At 33.0% G+C, this 25,091-nt stretch overlaps 1 protein-coding gene across 7 annotated transcripts in view; it reads right to left on the reverse strand.

Moving 5' to 3' along the window:
- The window catches only part of ODR4 (odr-4 GPCR localization factor homolog), a 41,305-nt gene that overhangs the window by 14,015 nt on the left and 2,199 nt on the right, over positions 1–25,091 (reverse strand). For 5 of the 7 annotated variants that reach the window (XM_077901916.1, XM_077901919.1, XM_077901914.1 and 2 more), the window contains 11 exons: positions 24,295–24,415; positions 21,246–21,383; positions 17,896–17,991; positions 15,308–15,414; positions 14,220–14,256; positions 13,045–13,185; positions 11,573–11,668; positions 10,640–10,708; positions 6,812–6,940; positions 6,023–6,113; positions 628–813 (listed from right to left, as the gene is read on the reverse strand). In XM_077901916.1, coding sequence (XP_077758042.1) covers positions 628–813; positions 6,023–6,113; positions 6,812–6,940; positions 10,640–10,708; positions 11,573–11,668; positions 13,045–13,185; positions 14,220–14,256; positions 15,308–15,414; positions 17,896–17,991; positions 21,246–21,383; positions 24,295–24,393 — 1,189 coding nt within the window. In that variant the 5' untranslated portion in view covers positions 24,394–24,415. The remainder of the gene's footprint in view (positions 1–627; positions 814–6,022; positions 6,114–6,811; positions 6,941–10,639; positions 10,709–11,572; positions 11,669–13,044; positions 13,186–14,219; positions 14,257–15,307; positions 15,415–17,895; positions 17,992–21,245; positions 21,384–24,294; positions 24,416–25,091) is intronic. The other 2 variants (XM_077901917.1, XM_077901920.1) reach the window with 2 other exon arrangements.

The raw sequence follows: 25,091 nt of genomic DNA on the forward strand, positions 1-25,091 counted from the left end.
TTCATATCCTGATCTCACTTGATACAAAATAAAAACAAAGCAAAGCAAAAGAATACAAAGCAAAACAATCACAGCCTTCTAAAATATAAGGTCAAATGTGAAAGTGATGGTTAGGGGTAGAAACTGTGTTATATAATTAGATAGTATGGCAAATCTGTGTTTTATAAAAATAATCTTGATCTACAACATTTGGAAATGCCCATTTCAGCTTAGTATCCCAAATGTATGAAGGGGTAAGAAAATAAAGCCCACTAGTATGGAAAACACATTTAAAAAAATAGCTTAACCAAATAATTAAGATAGTGAATTTTAAGCAAACTTTTCTTACAATAAAAGAAACACTGAAAAGCCATATATTTCCACCTATTTAAAGCTGAACTTGTTTTATGAAGATCTACTTGCTAGGCTTGGAAAATCTGAAGTATCTTAAATTTTGGTAGAATTTTCCAGGAAAACACTGACTGCATGTTTCTATCTGTAGAAATTAAACAGACATATTTTTAAATGCCTCAAAAGTATCAAACAGAACTAGTGTTAAAGAAATCTAAAGACATATTTAAACTAGATGGCTCATAGGTCATCTAAGCAAAAGTCTAATCAGGTTCTCAAGTCACATCATATAATTACCTGTGTTTATTTCCTCTGCAATTTCCAAATCTTCTATTTGAATCATATGATCTAACATCTCTATGAAATGGTCTCTCATTTCTTCAGCTGACTCATCACCAAATTTATAATCACATAACATTACAGTAGATCCCGGAATGGGGACAAAAACTCGGTGAGGGAGGATGTGAAACTCTTTTTCAGAATCTAAAAGGAGGAGGAACATTATCAATATTTAGATAGGTCTGTCACTAGCATCAGTGATATATTTGCATGAAATATACACTAATAAAAATAAAACCTAAAGGATCTTTTCATTTTCTAATTGATCATATACAAAATTGCTCTTACTGAATTCTGCTTTACCTCAATACTCCTGGTCTCTGCAAGGGACTAAATGATATTCCTATGAAATATAAACTTAACCATTGCCTTCAATGTAAGGATATTGTTTTTTGTAAGTTATATATTCTTATATTATCCACTATCCTATGAAGGAATAACTAGGAGAATTTTGTTCCTGGTCTCCAATATTGTTTTTCTTGTTTAACCATACAAGCACTGCATTTTGTAAATATTTCTCTTCTTTATGCAAGTTTAGAGTCAAATTAGTGGCCCATCTATATCAAGTGTACAGGACATAATTGCACACCTTTTGCACTAATCTTACCACTGACTTTATCTTATCAGATCTAGCTCCCATTTCAAGCATGTGTAGGGCATTAAGATACATGTTTTGTATACTAGTCTTACTACCAACTCCATCTTGCTTTTTTATTTTCCCTTTGCCTCATTCCTATTGCTAATATTTTTTATCTTGTTAGATTGTAGTACCTTTTTGTAAAGTCTTAAATTATCTTTAGAAAAAATAATATGGATCTAAATAAACAATAAATGTTTCATTCTTTGAATAGTCACAAAGTAAAATATATTTTCCCCAATTTCTAATACTGTCACTGTTCTACATAAACACATAATTATTGTTTGGTTCAACAACATCAATTCTATTGAACTATTAACAAAGACAGAGATTTTGTGTAAAGAATCACCTCTTTCCGCAATGGGTATGATTAAATAAGGTACCAATGCACAGATCAAGCAGAAAACTAGGGCTTACTTTAAAAGCAATCTGTATTTCCTTGTCAAGAAACTAGTGGTAGCTTTATATGACTACAAACTGAAGATGATGAAGAATGCCTTAAGTGTCACAGAAAATGCTATGACTTAAATTCTGTGTTCCTGCCAGATTTGCTTATCTTGTTGTCATATGAGAACTGGGAAAAAAATTTCTCTTTGATCAGACTGCCTCCTAGCTGTAAAATTATATTCCTGCAACTTTTACTGTAGCATGTATATTGCCCACACATTGAAATTAGGAATGTATTTTATTTTGGGCTACAGTTTCTTAAAACTTGTTCAAAACTTTCAAAGATGGCTACAATATGTATGTGTAATTAGCATGCAAAATTTTAAAACTATTTCAAACTGCATTAATTCTAGTTTGCCTGAAAAGGAAATAAAACATGCTTGATATAAAATCAAATGTTGCGAAGCCTTGGTGGCTCAATCAGTTAAGTGTCTGCATTCGGCTCAGGTCATGATCTCTGGGCCCTAGGATCTAGCCCTGCATCAGGCTCCCTGCTCAGTGGGGAATTAGCTTCTTCCTCTCCCTATGCTCCTTTTTCTCTCTCACTGCCCCTCCCCCTACTTTGTGCTGTGTGGCACACTCTGTCTCAAATAAATAAAATGTTAAAGCATTAGTTACAGTAATTTTAAATTACTCATTAAAAAAACTTAAAAATTTCAAATTAAAAAGTTAAATTAGCCACTTAGTATCTAAATAGAACCAAGTTTTCTGATTGGTCTGAGCTTAAAAATGGGAAGATTACTTACTTATTTATTTATTTATTTATTTTAAAGATTTTATTTATTTGACAGAGCATGCACAAGAGAACACAAGCAGAGGGAGAGGGAGAAGCAGGCTCCCTACTGAGCAGGGAGATGCGGGGCTTCAATCCAGGACCCCAGGATCATGACCTATGCCAAAAGCAGACGCTTAACCAACTGAGCCACCCAGGAGTCCTGGGAAGACCTTTTTAAAAAACATACTTGTCACAAAGTATTCTAAGAATCCGTTAGGAATATTCCCACAGCAGAGCATCTAGTTAAACATTATTTGAGTAAGTCCAAAACAGAGTAAAAAATTCAAGGCAATTTAAGAATTGTGTTTTTTTGTAAAAATAAAAGCAGAATATACATCATCCACTAAAATACACTATATGTTAACCATTTGCATCTGTATGATACACTTAACATGATTGTTTTTAAGTAACCAAATATACTGATTACATTAAGTTCTCAAATAATGATATTTTTTAAAAATTTAAAAAAGTTGTTTTACTAGTTACAAATAGAATCCTAAATCATCTACTGTATTATAGAAAATTGTGTAGAATAGTTGGTATCTGAGTTAATTCTTAAAAGATGAAAGACATTTGTATGAAGCAAACAGAAGTGCCATCCAGAGAACAAAGCCACGACCAAAGGCAGAGGAATATAAGTGTTCTTTGAACACAAGTGGTATGGATGGATATGAATGTAGGAATGGAAGAAGGTAAGAGACCTCAATTTTCACAATGAGTAGATCTTCTGTTGAGAGTAAGTTGGGTAAGACTGAATGTAGGCTGAACGCGAATAATGAAGCTCTGGAATACTTAAGGGGAATCTGAGAAGGGGAAGACCACAATAAGTTAAAGGAATGATTGGACTTCTTATAATTTTGTCATTAACTACTAAAGTTCTTTCATCTGGATAGCCAGAATTCAAAGACTATGTTTATTTTAAAGATTAAGTAAGTAAAGTTAATATGCCCTTTGCAGACTTCCTTAGGCATGCAAAAATATTCTAGTTCAGCTTAATTTCATGGCATACATGCTACATTTTACCATACTACAAATCTATAAAATCTTACCAGTATATAAGAAAGATAACCTAAAGTAAAATGAAAACTAAATCTAAAATCTAACAATTTGGAGTATATACGTTCAACTTCAAAATGTACGTTAAAAAAAAGAGGGATGCCTGGGTGGCTCAGCGGTTGAGTGTCTGCCTTTGACACAGGGCGTGATCCTGGAGTCCCAGGATCGAGTCCCACATCGGGCTCCTTGCATGGAGCCTGCTTCTCCTTCTGCCTACGTCTTTGCCTCTCTCTGTCTCTCATGAGTAAATACATAAAATATTTTTTTAAATGTATGTTTATTTGTATTATTACACTTGCAATTTATTCTTTGATTGTGGTATCTTAAGATCAACTAACATGTTGCTGAAATAAATCTCCTGTTACCAAAGTTTAAAAATATATAAATTTATATTGCTTTCTTTTTGAAATATAATATACTTCCCAAAAATTAAAGTTAGGAAATTTTAAAGACAACTATCAAGTAATTCTCTTTATTATCTCCAATAAAATAGTAACTACCACTTACTGAACATATAGCTTACCAATTTGTATTAGGGGCTTTACAAACATTATCTTTTTAAATCTCACAATCTCAAAGAGTAACTACTGTAATTCCTATTTTCTAGATAAGACAATGGATGCTTGGACAGACTCAATCATTGGTCCAAAGTGACTCCCCGCTAGTGGCAAAGTAGACACAGAACCCAAGTACATCATTCCTCTCTTTCCAACAAACTACACTGCCCATTCATTCTCTTCACGCAGGCCTCAAAGGCTACTCAATTACCAGTGAAAACTTTTTTTTTTTTTTTTTTTTTTACCAGTGAAAACTTTTAAAAAAAATTTAGGATAACATTAGATGATGATGTTAACTCTAATACATCACATTTAATGTATAAATATCACAACTGCTGTGAGAAGTCATTTTACTGCTTCACTATCAGCAAAAATTTCAAAATACTAGCCTACTTATTAATACCAAAACAGTCATACAATACCAGTTTACGAAGCATTGTTAGATGGAACAGAGTATCTAACTAATGTGTGTAATAGAGTAGATCTTTGGCATTAATGGTAAATGCATCCCCATGTCCCCGAAAATCCTAAAATTCACAGTTCAGTTGTAGCACATACTATTACTCAGAAAGTGAAATAATGTTTTGCACCACTAGAGTTATTGCATACACAAAGTTAAGTGGTAAAAACAAGGCCACCCTGACATGAGGTTGATAGGCTGACTGGGTGACTAACTGGCCAGGTTTTACATACTTCCTAAAACAAATATCTCAATCCAAATGCTGCATAGAAGATTCAAATTCACGTCTCAGTAAAACTACACACTATTAGTAAATGGAGTTTCAGGGTTATTTGTGAGTACAGGAAGGACAAATGTTAAATCTGGCAATTCTGCTAATGTATCATACTAGGAATATAAAAAAGATTATGACTAGGCCACCAAACCTAATATACTAGCTATCAGCAGTACTACAAAAAGAGTTTTTCCTATAAACATAAAAATATTCCCTTAACAAGCAAATATATATGTTTCTATTATGTACATATTCAACTGTGAATTGCAAATGTACTCATACCTGAATGGTAGAACAGAGAAAAATGTGTAACTTTGAAAAGCGTATTCAATGCTATAACTTGAGTAAAAACTATTATTAATACAAATTTCAGAAATGGTATAGTTTACACTTCTTGAAATGGAACAATTATAAAAAGGTAAGACATGACCCAGGCTTTTTAAAAATCTAATAAAGTATGCCAGAGTAATATTGAGTATATAAATTAAGAAAAATTTAGAAAAATGTAGTATGAATAGATTAATTGCGTATATACCACAAATTAATACCTATTAAAAATTTATTATATAATACTTAACACTAATATTTTTATTTTCAATAATTTTTTAAAAATCTCAGATATTAATTTTTAAAATATTAGCTTTAAAATATTAACAAAGGGGCACCTAGGTGGCTCAGCTGGTTAAGTGGCTATCTATAGCTCAGGTCATGGTCTCAGGGTCCTGTGTTAGGGTTAGCCCCTCATCAGGCTCCCTGCTTAGTGGGGAGCCTGCTTCTCCCTCTCCCTCTGCTGCTCCTCCTGCTTGTGCTCTTTCAAATAAGTAAAAAAATCTTAAAAATAAAAATAAAATAGAATAAAATAAAACAAAATATGAACACAGTTTATCCATTCTGGCAGACATTCATGCCCTCCCTATGACTGTTAAATGCTGACAAATTTGTTGTTATAAGGTGTTCCAAACATTTTTTGGGGGTGGCAACTGAAAAGTTGTCATTCACTATGACAATGAAAATTAAAAGATGTCATGTTATTATAAAACATAGATATGGGTAGTTATAAAAGATAACATATCTACTACATTTTGATATCCTATTATTTTTATCAATTCAACACATGCAAAAAATGTTCTTAATTTTATACTCATAACTTTTTTTTCTGGAATTTCATTCAAAAGCAGATCTTCAAATAGCATTTCACAACGATCTGCCACTGTATTCAATATATCTCTCTTCATTGCCTATGAAAAAACAAAAATTACAATAAGAAACAAAACTCATTACTTTAAATTTGTACTATTTTATTACCACCCTCCCCCAACACAATTGACTTTCCTATATAATCATGTCCACCAAAATAACTGGTACATCATTCCATTTTTTAATATCCATTTATTTAACATGCTTACTGACACATGAACAGTTAAGTGGCAAATTTGCCTAACCTTCATTTAAATAATTTAAACCAAATAAATGAATGAAATTTTTCCACTTAAACAAATAATGTTAGTGTTCCAAATTAGGAAATGTGTAACTATGACCAAAGTACCAGTCATCATTTTTAAAATTTCTGAATTACCCAGATTATAGAATCCTACCTAATAAAACTTACAATAAATACTTTTCCTGTTATTTAAAAAGTTTTATTTCCTTCCAAAGGAATGATTTCAAATGCACTAATGTATCACAGACTCTGGAGCACTGGATAAATTTGTATAATACCAATTCAAAAAAGGCATTTTAAAATAGATACCCTGCATATGAAAATCTTGGGACCAATTACAGTGTATATATGGACTAGCCAATAGTTTGGGATTTGATTATCAGTTAAAATCAAATTAATAATTATGAAATCTGAGATTGAAAAAAAAATTTAGCATTTTTGAGTAGTTATATTAACATGCTTCTGTTTTTCATATACCAGTTATTCCTTTTGTACCTGCACAGCATCTTTAACCTTGGGTTTATTGCTATGAACATAGGCTCTGCATTTCACAGCACCCTTAAGGTTTACAGAGCCGCTGCAGATCTGGACTGTGGCTGTGGATCTGTGGTCCGAATTCAGAATCTGAAAAACAAAATCTATTTAGGTTCTAGTAGCCAACAATTATTAACTATGCGAAACATTTAAACATTTTATAACCCATTTCATGAAGCAAGATAGAATTTTTGACTGAACCAAATGTTTGAAAATATTTCCCATAAATTCTTAAAAGGCCTCCATATTCTTCCTAAGTTATATATTATTTTCTGAGTATTTTAAATGCAGTCTAAAGTTAAACACAACTACATCTAAATTTTTTCTAACATGACTACCTAAAATAACATTATTTATTTAACACGTACACTAAAAACATATTATTTGCAGATTACTCAGTTAAGTATTGTTATGATGAAAAGATGTGTAAAGAAGACATATATATCTAGTATATCTTCCATCTAGTAAGACATATATGGTATGTAATATAAGATTTGCACAAAAAATCATTGGAATACAGAGGTTGTGATAAATTTGCTAAAATGATAAGCAGTATAAAGACACTCACTTAATTATACACTTTTGACTCTTAACTTCCATAGGCTAAAAGTAATGCTATGTGCTCCCCTGCAACAAAAAGGCAAGTCAACTGTGGTTGCCACCAGAAAAATTGCCTTTTGTCAACAAAAAGGCAACCAACTGTGGTTTTAAGTGGTCGCTTCTATCTTACAATCTCATTTTTCCATAATCTAAAGAATGTTAATTCATGCTTAATTTTGAGATGTTTCAGATATTTTTAACCTTATTATTTTAATAAATGCCAAAACAAGTAGAGCATTAAAACAGTGAAAGTACTACTGGGAGCCTATAAAATCACAATGGGAACAAAAATTGTGATTTTAAAATAGGATACCCCAAAAGAAAATAAATAAATAAATAAATAAATAAATAAATAAGAATACCCCCCAAATGAGACACAGTAAAGATAAAAAGTCTAAGTATATTTGGAATAAATAGGGTCAATTCTGAAGAACAAAAACAAATCATGAAACTTTGAATATTGCTATATGTGCCTCTGTAATAAAGAATAATCAGGAACTGAGGAAGAAAAATGATAAAGAAGCAGAAAGGCTTGAATATGTGGCTACTGAAAGCACATGAACAGTCAATGTCTAATGTAATTCAGCCAAAGCTAGTTTGTTTTTTGTGTGTGTTTTTAATAATTTAAACTTAAACACAGCAAAAGTCTTATTGCTAAGAAATCAGTCACAGACCAAATAGTTCAAGAGGCTCCAAGTCTGTTTAAAAAATGTCTTTTCAAACCAAGCAGCAGGGTAATAATGCTCATACTGTATCTGGAATAAGCTTCCTATGATACTTGTATCATACTTGTAGGGATCATCAATGTATCAATAAGGTGGGCTTCCTTTATCCACTATATATTTTATTTTATATATTTAATATCTAACATATGTTTTATGACATATAACACATTTATAGTATGTATGTATAAATTAGGGCACTATTTTCCAAAAAAGACTAGACTATATAATACAGACTATACACATACATATAAACGCACACATGGAGAGTTTTCAAAAGATACAAGCATTGACTTCTTTCTGGTGGAAATGTACCTGTGTTCTACAAATGTCAACTGCTTTTGGTTTCTTTGGACTTAGGAACAACTAGCTAACAAAGAGGCTCTGGGAACCTAACTTGGTCATAAATGGAAGAATTTCTGTGACAATGATATGGTTATTTTGGAGAAGAAAAGATCCCTCTGGTTATGATGACCAAAAGAAGCTACAGAAGTGGTAGCATTTGGGGTAGATCTTAAAGTGCAGATAGGATTCTGACTGACTGAATGACAAAGAAAAGATGGTACTGGCAAGACACATCGCCAGAAAATAAACATGATTTTAAAGGCATAGAAAGCAAAGATCTAAAACAATAAGTATGATATTAATGAACAGGCACCCTGAGGCTATGAAGAACCTTAAATTAGACTTTTCTAAGTTGTCAGTATAGAGCACTTAAGGAATTTTAAACAAGGTGATTAACACAATCAGTGCCTAACGCTTATACATACTCAATAAATACTTTGTGGAAAAAACTAGTAAGTAGCAAGAGAATGGATGCAAACTGTGATTCAGATAGGATAATTTGAGGTTACATGCAGGATAAATTGGAAATATAGAAGACATTCCAAGATATATACAAACAAAGGTATCAGGATTTTCAGAAAAGAATAACTTTGGACAGGAATGAATGGATGGAGAGAGACCAGTTAAGAGTTACTTAATCCAGATAAAATAATAATGCTGTAAGACTAGTGGCAGTAAGACTATAAGGAAAATAAAAGATGAACTAACACTGCAAAGGAAGAATCAACAAGACTTAAGGGAGGTTGAGTAGGAAAAATATTTACTACTTATTATATATTAGTCATTTTAAAGTTTCCAGCTGGCTGACCAGTGGAATGATTGATAAAAAGATATTATACTGTATGATTTTTATACAGTATAATATCGATATACATTTTTATACATTTATATACATATAATACATTTTTGTAATTTTATTATACTGTATATTTATAATATTAAATATTATAACAATAAATCATCTCTCATAATATTCTTTCTTCTCTATATTCCCACAGTGCACACATCTACCAACTCCAATTTTATCACTAAAATAATTTTAAGTAAATTATTTAAAAAACCAAGAGGTCACATAACCATATCTAGTAAAAAAGCATATAGGTACAAGAATAGCTTTAAAATAAAGGATACTTCTAAACTCAAAGGCATTAAGAAGAGAAATTGAGAACTCATTTTGAGTAGAATTAAGTCCAATGACAATTTAGTAAATACTGTTAAACACAGAGAAGGAAGAGAAGAAATTAAAACATTCTCCTATGCAAAATTACTTTTAAGTCTATTTTACTCAATTAAAAAAATATGCAGTATTTGTATCTGTATAAAAATATACAACAAGGGATGCTTGGGTGGCTCAGTGGTTGAGTGGTCTGCCTTGCGCTGAGGGCGAAATCCTGGAGTTCTGGGATTGAGTCCCACATCAGGCTCCCCACTGGGAGTCTGCTTCTCCCTCTGCCCATGTCTCTGCCAATCCCTCTGTGTCTCTCATGAATAATAATTTTTAAAAAATACAATGAAAAATATTCCGTTCTGCATGCATACTTTTAGGAATAATTAGTGGTTTTAATTTTTTATTCTTCAAGATAGCCAAATTTCAATTCTGAAAAGATGTGTAATTTAAAACAACCATATAAGAATATAAAAATTGCTGGTAATGTGTGATTTTTACCTAGAGAAGGTATATACTTCAAAATTTAGTATATGACAACTCTTGGCACAATTGTGCACACATCTTTTTAAGTTAAGAACTACAACTCTGCTCATAAAAACTACATCCTAAAATATTACACACATATACACGTACATATGTATATATTAGATGTTATATATTTTTAAAAATTACATATATATTTTTAAATTACTCTCTATTTGATGCTAAAATTTTAATAGCCTTCAGGCAAAAAACCAAACTAGGTCTTATTAAAATAATGTTTCTTGGAAATAAATTTCCTAGAACTGGACATTTTTACACTTTACGTCTCTAAAATTCTTTGACTTTAATTATAAACATAAATATAAAATATAAATATAAAATATAAATATAAATATAAAAACCAAAACAATTTCATTATAGTTACTCTAATAAATAATGTATTTTAGATAAGTAGTATTTTAAAATATTTACCAACTGTGTTAGCACTTTGACATCAAAAGAATGACTAGCTGCTTGAACATTTCCTCTCGAATATTTTTTCTGGGAAAAAAAAAAACAACATAAAATTAAAAAAACCCTCAAATACTGACACTGGCGTGGAATACAAAAGACAATTTAGGAACTATCCTACATATATTAATCAACTTAGAAGAAAAGAAAGTCTTGTTATTTGTTTTATATTGGCTTTTTCTATATATATATATATATATATTACTTTGTATATTGTCTATCAATCAGTGTGTACTCTTAAAAACCTTTAATTCCCTACTTTTATTCCTGTAAAGCAAGGATTAGCAAACTATAGCCTATAGGTCAAATCCAGACTACTTCTAGTCTTTGTAAATAAGTTTTACAGAACATAATCAAGATCATTCATTTACATATCATCTGTGGCTGCTTTCATGCTACACTAACAGCTGAATAGTTGCTAGAGATCATGCGGCCCACAAAGTCTAAACCAATACTTGGTTTTTTACAAAGTTCACTGACCCTTGAACTAAAGAGATTACCAAAGTTCGTCTTCAGATAGATCAAAGCTATTTAAAAAGCCTATAAGGATGCCTTCTAGAAAATGACCAAACCTGGTCTTTAAACTGCTATCAAAGTAGTTTTAAGCAAGCAGTTTGCAATTTGGAAATAGAATTTAGTTGACACACACTCCCTTCTTCAGATTTCAGGATCCAATTAATTCAAAATAATCTCTTAGCATTTTCTGGAAAAAAAAAAAACATTTATTTGCCCTTTACTTTTAAAAGACCTTAGAAATTAAAAAAATAAATAAGAAATAGATGGGAACTGTTTTCATGAAGGTGAGAACTACAGAAAAGATGACAGAAAAGTCATCTTTTATTTTTCCTTAAGCACATATAATTTCATAAGTAAAATGATTTTCTTTCAACTCACCTGTCCTTCTAAGAGGTCACAATCTTCGTCTTTAACTTGTCCATTAATCAAATAAACGCCATTTTCTATTTGCTTAGCCCAGCGTATAAGTCCGTTCTTAAAAGGAACACAACATGGATATCTTTCAGATATAATGCCACCTCTATTAAACTCCCTAGGGTCCAGTTTTTTCCACCTAATACACTGAAATGTTAATGTGGTAATCAGTAAGGTGGTATTTATTTCTTAACATTTTGCCATTTTTTCTTCATGTATTTAAAAAAATTTTTGCGGGACGCCTGGGTGGCTCAATGGTTGAGCATCTGCCTTCCGAACAGGCTGTGATCCTGAAGTCCCAAGATCGAGTCCCACATCAGGCTCCCTGCATAGAGCCTGCTTCTCTCTCTGCCTATGTTTGTCTCTCTCTCTGTGTCTCTCATGAATAAATCAATAAAATTAAATTTTTAAAAAAATTTTTGCATATAGTTGACCCACAATGTTACAATAGTTTCAAGTGTACAACACAGTGATCCAATTTATTTATAGTATGCTCACGAGTGTAGCTATCATCTGTCACAACACTATTACAATATCACTGACTATATTCTCCATGCTGTGCTTTTATTCAGTTTCATAAACAAAAAAAAAAAAAGGATATCCCCAAGTTTGGCAACTTAGCCATATTTAATAAGAGTTTTTCTAATCTTTATCCTAAACTAACATTGTATCACACACTTGGGAGGCTTAATAACTAAATACATGACCAAAGTCAAATAAAATTCAGTAATTCCCATTATATTAAAAGAAAGTGAGAAAAGAGAAAGAACCTCAAAAACATATATATTAAGGAGAAAAAAAATAAGCAAGCTCCAGCAAAAGAAGAGAAATGAGATATGAACAAAAGAATGTACAGAAATACAAAAAAGGACTAGAAAGGAGAAAATAAAATCAAAGAAAAGAAAGACCAGGGAACCGTGGGTGGCGCAGCAGTTTAGCGCCTGCCTTTGGCCCAGGGCGCGATCATGGAGACCCGGGATCGAATCCCATGTCGGGCTCCCGGTGCATGGAGCCTGCTTCTCCCTCTGCCTATGTCTCTGCCTCTCTCTCTCTCTCTCTCTGTGTGACTATCATAAATAAATAAAAATTAAAAAAAAAAAAGAAAAGAAAAGAAAAGAAAGACCAAACAGTATACCTTTTTTATATATTTAATGTAATGATGTTTTACAATGTACTTAGCTACATGTTAATCAACAAATATCTATGAAGTACCTATCATGCTAATACATTAGTATTATGATGCTGTCCTATCTTTTTTTTTTTTTTTTTGTCCTATCTTTAAATTTCTAATTTGCTTGCGGTAATAAATTAGTCACCCATAATATCATTATAATTAGCATGTGATTTTTGAGGATTATAAAATGGCATAGACAACCAGAATAAAAGCAGTTCATCTATTCAACAATGACTAAGGAGAATTCATTTTGCCCTGATACCTTTGTATTTTTCTCCAGCGTATAGCTGACAGAAGTGGTAGACAGCGGGATGTGAATATTAACATGAACTGTACACTCTAACGGAAGCCATGAGGTTGACAGTCCATTTTGGTACTTCCAATCTGCTGGTTTTGCTGAACTCTTTAGCAGTGGGGAAGGTGGAAAAACATAAAATACGTGATTCAGGTAAAATACGTGGATCAATAAAATACTATAAAACGTACAACCTAATTAACTCACACAAGCTGATACCTAATATATTTTGGTCAACTTCTCTCATCAAAGGGCAATAAGTTAAAACTAAATAGAAATAAAGCATGCATTAAATTCACTACCCTTCAATACATCCCAGGCAGCCTTGGCAGCTCCATTCCCCAGAGGTAGGTTGAAAAGAATCAGACAGTTCATGTAGAATTCTGACAAGTCCTCTGGTTCTTATCTGTAGCTTCAACAGTATCAAATTAGAAGCTTTTGTGTGTAGCAAATAATCACTGAGCAACTATCAGGTGCCAGATATTCTCCTTTCTGTCCTATCCTTGCTAACACTACACTGCAAAGTTACTTTTTTTCACATTGCTTTTAGACAACTTAGCAAAACATTAGTCTGGATTCTGCTAGTAGATGGCTTACTTAACTACGCAACTAACTACCAAAGGCCCAGATGCTTTTACTACTACCAGCCTCTCAAATATAATACTAAATGCATAAATAGGTAGGGGGAGCTTAATAAAAATATTTGAACAACAAAAAATAAAATATCCTTGCTTGTAATGAAATTAATCACATTTCAAAATTTTAAAAAACTGCAGGTGGTTGTGGACACCAATAGGAAATGAAAGCACTAAAAATTATTAAAACTAAATAACTGAATTTTATTTTAAAAATACTTTGCAGGGATCCCTGGGTGGCGCAGCGGTTTGGCGCCTGCCTTTGGCCCAGGGCGCGATCCTGGAGACCCTGGATCGAATCCCATGTCGGGCTCCCGGTACATGGAGCCTGCTTCTCCCTCTGCCTATGTCTCTGCCTCTCTCTCTCTCTCTGTGTGACTATCATAAATAAATAAAAATTTAAAAAAAAAAATAAATTAAAAAAAAAATAAATAAAAATACTTTGCAATACAATTTTTTTTTTTTTTTTTTTGCAATACAAATCTTTTAAAAAGCAATTTTTCTTACCTTTGGATCACGAATATCATAAGTTCGACAAACTATTCTTTACTGATTAAGGATAGAAATAACTAAAGAAAGAGAAGTAATTTTTGATAATCAAAAGAAAATAAGTCATCAAAAAATAAAAATAAAGTGCATGCATCTAAGGGTTTTTACAAAATCATACCACTTCATATAAAGATATATATACACATATATTTACATATGTTTGCACAAATACATGTACATCTTGTAAATAAACACATATATATTCACACTTTGCACAGACTAATACATGTACACAAAAATTATTCTGACTGTAATACTTGTGGTGCTTTAACTATTCCCTATTGCTTAAAATCCTGAAACACTTGCAAAATTTCCCTCAAATACACACCCTCTATAAAAATAGAGGTGCTGTTTTGAATGGAGTCAAGACTGAAAATGTTTATTGGGTCAAAGCGCCTGTACATGGAACTTTTAAATACCAAAGGAGTTACCAGCTCAGCTTCTGTAGGAATGGTCTCTTCTTCAATTTATCTTTTGCAAGGCCTAATTTACTGGGCCCTTACACTGCTTCGCTCCCTTGGTATGGCTGCCTCTTGCTCAGGAGATACTCTTGCCCTGGCAAGATACAGAGGAAAGCAGCTAAGGAGGCCCTAAGGAGGCTTCCAGTGTCACTTGTTCTTGGCTAAAGACAAAAAAATTTCTTGGATGTCCTACACTGTCCAGCTCAATACATCTGTGCTTTAATTGGACATTTTGAATTGGAGGTGAAAATTCAACAAGATAAAAGCATTACTTTGCCTGCATTGTCAGGCATCTACCACTCAGCAGAGGATCTACTGAGCTTCAATGGACAGGGGCAGTTAGCTGGTAAAGAGTTCAGAATCCCCAGTCCTTGCCATCTTTCTCAAACTCTTTAACAATCCTGAGGCATGATTAAAAACCATTATTACTAGTACTATTATTGGCAGTCCTAATTATGTGTTATTTACAGGAAAAACTTCCAAATTATGCTTGTTTTTAAAATATAAGTAAATGGGAAAAAAACTTGCAGGAACATTATTTTGATATCATATAGTTTAAAACATAAACACCTAAATAAAAGATACTTTTTTGTAGAAGAGCAAATGTGAAGTGTCACTCTTTCTGAGACCTCTTCTTCTGTGAAATTCCAGAGTCTCCTTTTACTCAAAGATTTTTCCATAGCAAATATTAGCTGAAAGGGAGGAAAACACACATTAACTTAATACAAAATAAGAGAACAAAAGTGAGTGCAAGGAAAAAGATAATTATAATGTCCCTAAGCTCCTAATTCGTTTTAAAATTCTATGATTCTATCATTAAATTTTGTTTTCTTCAAAAAAGAAAAAAAAATGAAACTGATTTATTAACCTTTTGGATTCCATTTTCAGAAATCTATAAAATTTGAGTTTTAAATATAAAAATACAAATCATTGTCATCAATCTGCTGGACATGAGAAATTAATTTTGGGCAATTAGCATTTAAGTTTAAAAGTACAGAACAAAGACTATTTTAATTAGAATGAGAAATGACAAGTGATATTTAACCTATAAAAATGAAGCATGCCACCCACTTGAGATTTATTTAAATGTCACAAAAAATGTAAGGCACTATATACACATAAAATATACTAATAATGTAAATTGAAAATAAAAAAATCAGAAATAGTGACATACATTTATGCCAGAAATAAGAATTATACAAATGCATATTTGATATGAGTGGAGGGTCATAAACTTTTAAAGATTTTATTTATTCATGAGAGTCAGAGAGAGAGAGGCAGAGACAGAGGCAGAGGGAGAAGCAGGCTCCCAGCAAGGAGCCCAATGTGGGACTTGATCCCGGACCCTGGGGATCAGGATCTGAGCCAAAGGCAGACGCTCAACCACTGAGCCCTCCAGGCATTCCAAGGGTCATAAATTCTAAACTTCCTAACAATAGTGTACACAGCCAAACCTAATCTGTTACCTAATTCACATTGTCCATAAACTGAATACAACTGATGAGAAGAGACGTAACTTTCTTGATAATAACATCAAAAGAAATTTCTTCAAAGGTGATAGTATGTAACATAACAAAGTTCTCAACAATGACCTTATGGGAGACACTAGTTTTGTAAGGTTACTTCTTACAAAGTTCCTCACTATGGGCAGTGGAAAAAAAGTCAGAAAATGGAAACTCAATAAGGCCCGAAATACAGCCTTTCTAAAGTCTTATTTGCCTCTTAGGAATAAAACGATACAAAAGCAAAAGGAAAAGATAAAAGGACCAACTGTATCTCTCTAGCACTGAGCCCACATTCACCTTCTTCAATCCAGTCCCAATCACAAAAGATTTACAACCATCGTGATTAAGCACATACACGTTTAGATTATATTTCAAAATGTCAAAGAAGTTGAACAATTGTAAAAGGTACATTTATTTACAATGGAAAAAAGAGCAGAAAGTTGAGTAACTTGCCAGGGGAGGGGAATATCTCCATTTTCTTCCCTTTCTCCCTTAGGCACAAATAGCAAAGATTTGATGTGGGACATTTGACAGGCACAAATAGCAAAGATTTGATGTGGGACATTTGACAGGAAAGGTTACAAAACTGGAAGAATCTGTAGCAACTATGATTTTTATGAGCTACAGACTTTTTTACTAGAAAATTTTTTTGATTCTGTGGGGTTTTGCACTTCTCAAGATTATGGGTCCCCCTCTCTCTTGGGGTGGGAAAGAACTTTTTGAAGGCTCATCTGGATCCTGAGTATTAAAAAAAAGATGAAAGTTGCCTGCACAAAGTTTGCTTTAGATTTGGGTTTAAGGGGAAACAGCTTGTAGACCTTCATATTTATTTACAGACTATGTTGTTACCCAATTTACTGATATGGGAGTAAAACATACAGGAGGGGACTAATGATAGATACTCTGCCCAGGAATAAAGAATAAGTATCTGATTATGTTTTACTCTCAGGATCTTGAGAAAATTGAACAGGTGAAGAATCACAAATCTATCACTTTCACATTATACCAATCACTTTGAACTAGAAGGAAGGTCTAGCAGAATATTGCTATTGTACAAGAAAAATTGTTAAAACCACTATAATTTGTCTCATAATAGTAAAAAATTATCTTTATTTTTAAAGACTTTATCTATTTATTCATGAGAGACATGGGGAGAGAGGCAGAGACATAAGGCAGAGGGAGAAAAAGGCTCCCTATGGGAGCCTGATGTGGGATTTGATCCCAGGACCCCAGGATCACGACCTGAGCCAAAGGCAGATGCTCAACCACAGAGCCACTCAGGTGCCCCAATAATAACTTATCTTTAAACTTAAAGTTATTTAAAAATATATAGCTTTGATTGAAAATAGAAATATTGACTTTTTTTTTACACTCAAAATACCAAGCAGTTGGATGGAAAAAGCTATTTCAACTTAATCCCAGCATAATTACGGAATGCTAACCTAAGTATGCTTAGGATCACTGTACATAGTATAATCAATTAAAATAAGATATAACTTTGGGGCACCTGGGTGGTTCAGTCAGTTAAGCACCTGACTCTCGATCTTAGCTCAGATCTTGATCTCAGAGTTGTGAGTCCATGCCCAGCAAGGAGCACACTTCAAAAAAAAAAAAAAAAAAAAAAAAAGTAACTGATCATATTAAGAATTTCTGATATTTCAGACTTACTCTACGCAGAGCATTTTGACAATCATTTCCCATTTCTAAAGTTGTAATGATAAATACTCCAAGAACTAAAAGTCCCCCTGGTAGCATTCTGGACACCTAAAAATAGAAATATAGTATTAGTTAACATAAGCGTTTGGCATTATATGAAATCTTTTGTGTTTGATAAGCTAAAAATTAAATCAGTAAATACTGAGTACCAACTATATACATAGCACTGAGGTGGGAGCTTTGAAAAACAGGTAAAAATACTGAGAAATAGTTGATAACCATGATGAATGGGGCATCATTATGTACACAATCTTCCTAGACTGTCCTTAATTTTTGGCCTTTATAACTAAAGCCATTTAATACTATTAATAATGACACCCTTTAGCTACATCAATAAACCCCTTTCTCATGAGATCACAGACTGAAATATCTTCTAAAATATTTTCAATGGCTTCTACTGTCACCTAAATAATATATAAATGTATCTACTACTGGTATTTCAGACTCTAAAATCTAGCTATCTGATATTCAGAGCCTCATTTGATATTACTTCCCCTGAAATATTAGGAAGTCCTCACTCTTCTCCATATACATATCTGGCTAACTCTACACCTTCATTCAGGCTGCTGCCTCAGCGTGAACTGACTTTCCCTTATCTTTCTATGTGTCTGAACTCTGTTGAATACTTCAAAGTCACCTTAAGGAAGCTGCCTTCCCTGATACTTTGATCTCTCAGGTCCCACAGAACTTTGGTGTTGTTCTCCCATGGAACTTACCGCACAAACCTGTGTTATGATTACTGGTATGTGATGGTCTGGAAGTTAAGGGAAGAAAGTGGTTCTCAACTAACTCTGTATACCTACAAAGAAGAATACTAAAGCCTGGGATTTGAAGAGAAGGAGTCTGACTTAAAAATCATTTGTTTCCTATTTTTTATGTTTACTTCAATTTTTTATATCTGTTTATTATATTGAGTATGAATGTTATTTCCAATTTTTCTTTACTCAAATAATACTGTAAAAATTCTAGCAAGGCTTTCTCTGTTCATGGGATTATTTGCTTAGGATAAATTTTTTGAGATGGATTACTAGGTTATGAAGTTATACATATTTTTAAGGTTTTTTGATCCATACTACCTATTTGTCCTCCATGTTATTTCCCTTCATGTAATTGTGGCTAGTTCTTAATACAGACGGAATTTTTTCTACCAACTAAACTCAGAGATCAAAGTGCTTTGGTTATTTTTTGTATACTTAGTACATAAAAAAACTGGTCAGAAAGTTAAATCTTCTTAGCTACCACAGTCTATTCTGGAATACATTTACATTGTGTCTGTTGGTGATTCCCTCTGTATTAATAAATTCTATTCATTATAGTAACACAAGCTTGACACATAAAGAACAAAGTTTTCATATTTAGCATGGGAATTATGCATGTTTTCAAAATCACGCACACATAAAATTAGCCGTTTCTTTCTAGAGGCAAAAAGGTTAACTTATTTTGCTATAAAAATTTTATGTTTGTGTGTGTACATATATGATACACATCTCTCAATACATATATATGTATATATATATATGCTATACACTTATATATAAGTATATACTTTTAAAAGAAACCAAAAGCACAATTGGAGTCCAAAATTATTTAGAAGCCATTGGGATTTAAGCTTAAAATATTTAATATTTTCATTAGAAGATGATATTAAAAATTTTTTAGATTCTTTCACTACATGCCACCCCCCATCACAAATACATACACACATACAGATAAACATGCACATCTCTAAAAAATTTAAAGTTGGTGGGAGATGAAAATGATTACTTTTACTCTAACATTTCCTGTTAGCTGACATAATACATTCATTGACTACTTTTAAGTAGTCACAATTCCCTCTCAGTCGCTCTCAAATCTGTTTCCTTCTATGAAATGGCAACACCATCTTCTTCCTAGACATCCAGATTAGAAATCTCTGTCATCTTTAGCTACTTTCTCAAATGCTCTTCGGTCCTAGTCTACTTGGTCACTACATTATCCTGCTACTAGCTCTGTGGGTGGCGTGTTTGGTAGTGAAGTTTTAGCCCACTGCATTAGTTAATTCACGTATTCATTTATCAAGATTTTGGAGTTCTTGTAAATCATGAAAATACTATGCTTGGCACTGAGGAGATAGCCATAAACAAAAGAGATGTGACAGATCCTCATAAAGCTTATCTAGTGTAGGCTCCCATCATCTTTTTTTGAACTATTATAGTAACTGATCAGTATCTCTATTCTCCATTTACACTGTAGCAAGGCATTGAAATTATTTTCTAAATTACTGATCAATCACATTAACTCCTTCCCAAGATAGGGAGCTCTGAATGTCTACTACAGAGCTACTATCTACCAAACAAACTCTTGCTTCTTAGGATGACATTCCAGAACCATCCATAAACTGGCCCCTTCCAGCCTTATATCTAAGTTCTTTTATATACCCCATGTTCCAATTATACCCAATTGCTTGCTCTTCCCCTGTCTTTAACTTTCATGCCTTTGGGTCATTTATTCATACTGTCCTTTGTATGTTCAATATGTTCTCTGACTTCTACTAACAGCCCTATTCATCTTATAAGTTCAGAACCTTTTCTGAAGCCATTTGAATCCAGCCATTGGCAGGCATTTAATGATTCACCATTTTATATTCTTACAGCACTTTTCTACTCTTATTTCACTTCTCTTGTGGTAATAATGTCTTTCACTTTGGTTACAACATACATTCTAAGAACATTAAAAAAAAAAAAAAAAAAAAACCCTAACCAAACTATCATCTTATTCTCTCAGACCCTATGTTAGGTCTTTAAAACAATCTGATGAGCAACTATATTATCAATAACTAGTATTATTTTAAAGAACATTTGGAAATAAGCTAAAGGACTAATAACAAAGAGAGATTAAAAAATAAAATGCATAAAGGTGAATAATTGAAATGCACAGCATATAAAATCAAAGACTTTTATTATTTTATTATTATTATTATTATTATTTTTTTTAAATCAAAGACTTTTAAATAAGACAGCCTGGATTCAAATCAATCCCAGTTCCATCACTTATTATGTAGTCTTGGGTGGGTTATTTAACCTCAAGTAAAAAATACTTTTAAAATTAGACACAAGTAATCAACAAATGAAAAATATCATTAAAAAAGAAAAAATATAATCATGGAAGAAACAGAACAGAAAATACTTCTATCATTGATACACTATGCAAGATTTGAAAACTTAAAAATGAGTATTTTGAAATCCTAGTCTAGTAACGAGGATAAAGTACTTTTGTTAGTCAATAAGCACAATTTAACTATATAAAAAGACAAATATGATGACCTGGTTGGCATGTTCTGTGGTCCATTCTTCATCCAAGTTACCCAACTTAGCTTTTTGTTGATGTTTGAGATTCTCATTTTGTTCCTCTTTGGGTGGCGTTCGAGTGGCAAGAATGACATAATCCTTTTGTGAAGAACACTTAAAAACAAATTAGAAAAGCTTATTAGAGTGACATCTGATTGAAGAATGTAAAGCTCTTATGATATGCAAAACAATATTTATAGCAACTTAAATTGTTAATACTTGTATCACAAAGGACTCTTTAGGGAAACCAATTTTCATGGATAGCCTTACAATGTTTCCCTCACAGGTCATTTATTTATGTACATGATATACTTAGTATCAGCTCCTTATTTGTTTGGACATCCTGAATGTGAATCATATGATGGTCCTTAAAATTACTGGAAGAGTGAATGTACTCTATTTTAACTAAAATATGCTTGATCAATTTTCTAATTATATTTATTTTCTAAATCATCTGAACAGATTGGATAGCTCAGCAGATATAAAAACTCAGTAAAATAAAGCAACAAATAACTTTGTGTCTTACTTCCATTGAAACAATGATGCTAAGGAACTTGTATATGGGTGTCCACAGGAAAGCAGAAGGGATGTCAGACACATAATTGAAGTGCTATCAGATTTATGACTCTGCTTTAATAGCAGTTTAATGGTAATAAAAGGTGGGATATCTAAAGATAAATTCAGAAACTTCTAAAAGCTCAGTCTCACTATAGTGAAGGTTTGATATAAAAAAAGTATGAACAAGGCAGATAAAACCAAATAGCATGGTATCATTCTCATACATGATCTGAAATTGCCATTATGAGTATCATCCTGGAATAAAAAATAAAGGAAATTATTTCTACAAAAGCTATTTCCAGAAAATTACATTCAAATGCACAGAGGAAAAGATAGCTGCTGATTAAGAAAGCATAACTTTAAAAAGGAAAAGAAACTGACCCCGAAAGTAGGAAACAGGCAAGCTGGAGGGGAAGAAGAAAAAAGTGATAAGCCCTGGAATAGAGAAGAAGAAACATACTGGAAAGGATGAAAAGGCACCATCAAAAGGAAAGACTGGAAAGAAAACCTTAAATTGTGGAAGACTTATTTGTAAGATGGTGGTTTTGTCAAGCTGTAGTAAAAGCCTATGTGAGTAAGGCAAGTTTGGAAGAGGCTATTTCTCCCCAACCTTTTATCTTTTATCTCTGAAACTCTTATCCCCCAAAACTTTCTTAAATAAAGGAAAGAAGAAAACCTTAAATAAAAAGTTCCTAACAAAAAGAGCCCCATACTGGATTCAAGTTACCTCAATCAAAAAAGTAGATCAGGGGCACTGGAGTGGCTCAGGTCATGATCTTGGGGGTTCTGGGATGGAGCCCTGCATTGGGCTCCCTACTCAGCATGGAGTCTGCTTCTCCCTCTCCTTCTGCCCCTCCCCTGCTTGTGCTCTCTCTCTCTCAAATAAATAAATAAAATCTTTAAAAAAAAAATAGTTTAGATTATTGCCAAAAAGGTAGGTTGGCTGACTAATGAGAGGTTTCATAGGGTAGTACTACCTTGGTGAATAGTATAAGATCTACTCTCTGTCTTACAAGTTAAGAAATCTGATTTGTGAAAACTCTAAGAAGGAACTGGTCTCTCAGGGCTAGACTGACATTAACTAAGCTCATTTAGAATGATGTTGAAAACAAGAATACCACGAAGGGGTGTGAACACATGACTCTCCTTGACAGTACATTCTTTATAAGGAGATAACATGGGGTTTCAAATTATAGGAGAGAAGTAGCTTTAAAATCTGGATAGAATCAAAACAAGAAAAGTTAATTATGCAATTTGAAGGTTCTAAGGTGTCATGATAAAACACCCAGAAAGAAAACTGTCACAGTAGAACTCTTTTTGCTACTAGGCATCAAAATCAAGTCCTTGGGCCACAGTGCACTCTCCCCTAAACAGTGTTTAGATGAAGGTAATTAGTTTGTCTGTGACTCTCCTTTCTTTATTGCTTTCTACTGCTGCCCCATCTTCCCTGCTGATTAACACATTTTTAAAAAATTTTTTTTATTTATGATAGTCACACACAGAGAGAGAGAGAGAGAGAGGCAGAGACATAGGCAGAGGGAGAAGCAGGCTCCATGCATCGGGAGCCCGACGTGGGATTCGATCCCAGGTCTCCAGGATTGCGCCCTGGGCCAAAGTCAGGCGCTAAACCACTGCGCCACTCAGGGATCCCCAACACATTTTTTTTCTTCAATTATAACAAGTCACCAGGTGCTTATGTTTTTTCTTTTTTTAATATTTTATTTACTTATTCATGAGAGGCAAAGAAAGAGAGGCAGAGACATAGGCAGAGGGAGAAGCAGGCTCCCTACAGGGAGCCCGATGTGGGACTTGATTCCAGAATCCCAGGATCATGCCCTGAGCCCGAGGCAGACACTCAACTGCTGAGCCACCCAGGCATCCCATGTTTATTCTTTTTAAAGTAACTGCCCAAATCTGTGTTCCATTTTTTGTTGATTTTTAAGCCTTAACTCCAAAAGGGAAATAAAATTTGTCTTATTTGCAAATTTCTCTTATTCCCTTTCCCTCTCCCCACTGAATCAACATTAAAAAAAATTTCAGTAAGATTGAGTACCACAGATGTAACAATAGACCTGACCAATATTGCCATACGACTGAGATAAAGCAAACAATGAGAATAAAGTTGTCAAAAGCTACTTTTGCAAAGAATTAGACAACCAGGAGTTAATAAAGATTAGAAGAGAATAAAAAATACTTGGAAAGATAATAACATATGTATAATCTGATCAGTGAATTTCTAATTTTGGAGTTTCTACATTATAAGTTACTTTTACATTGTCAAAAGGGAATGTGTTCTGACAGCAAACCTGAGCTAGGTTTGTCCTGCTTCTCCACATTTTTCTTTGAAGACCATTCTTAAGTTCTTCTTCTCCATTCCCTAACCTTGAGTTTATTGCTAAACAGAACATTTTAACATTAAAAAAACAGGTAATTTGTTTTACTAATAAATGCACTAAAAGATACATACCTGTCCAATTAAAAGACCAGAGACAAAATCCTTTCCTTGAAGATTTATGTTTGAAAGATACTGGCCAACAGTTTCTTCTACAATGTAGGTTCTTCCCATTATTGGGAACTAATTCAATCTCCTAAATTACAAGAAAAAAATACACAGCATTTTTAGGTAAAAATATAATTTGTGATGTTTTTGTCACAGGAGTTGTATAGAGACAGAGTTGTACCTTCCTGATACTATCCCATGCCTTGACTGCTTATTAAGTATTCTTTCCTGCAAAGTTCAAATGTAGCTTTAGAATTCTCAGCACTGTGCTGCTGCAAATGACTACCAATCAGCGAGAGCTGACATAAAAGACAAAACTCTCTCCCCTATCTGAGATAAGGGAGAGAACACTAACCTACTAGTCAACACAGCTGATTTTTTATCGAATTTACTACTTGTTAGTTTGCATCAGCTTTGATAGTCTGTTGCTGAGCCTCATTGTACTCATTTCTACAACAGGAAAGAGGACAATTTCTGAGCTGCTCTTGGGAGGTAGAGAGAATCAAATTCATTTACTCAATAAGCATAGTATGAAGAATTACTATGTGCTAGAAATCGTGCCAGCTGGGATAGCACAAAGATGAACAATACTTGACCAATGCCCTTGAGCAGCTCATAGTATAATTAGAATTATGGAATTTGATAAATAACAATGCAATAATAATGAACATTTACATAGTTTCTACTTTGTATAAGGCAATGTTCTAAGTACTTTACATACGGTAACATTTAATATTCATAGAAAGTAGATACTGTTATTATAA

This window comes from Canis aureus, chromosome 6, assembly GCF_053574225.1.
Source record: "Canis aureus isolate CA01 chromosome 6, VMU_Caureus_v.1.0, whole genome shotgun sequence".
Classification (NCBI taxonomy): domain Eukaryota; kingdom Metazoa; phylum Chordata; class Mammalia; order Carnivora; family Canidae; genus Canis; species Canis aureus.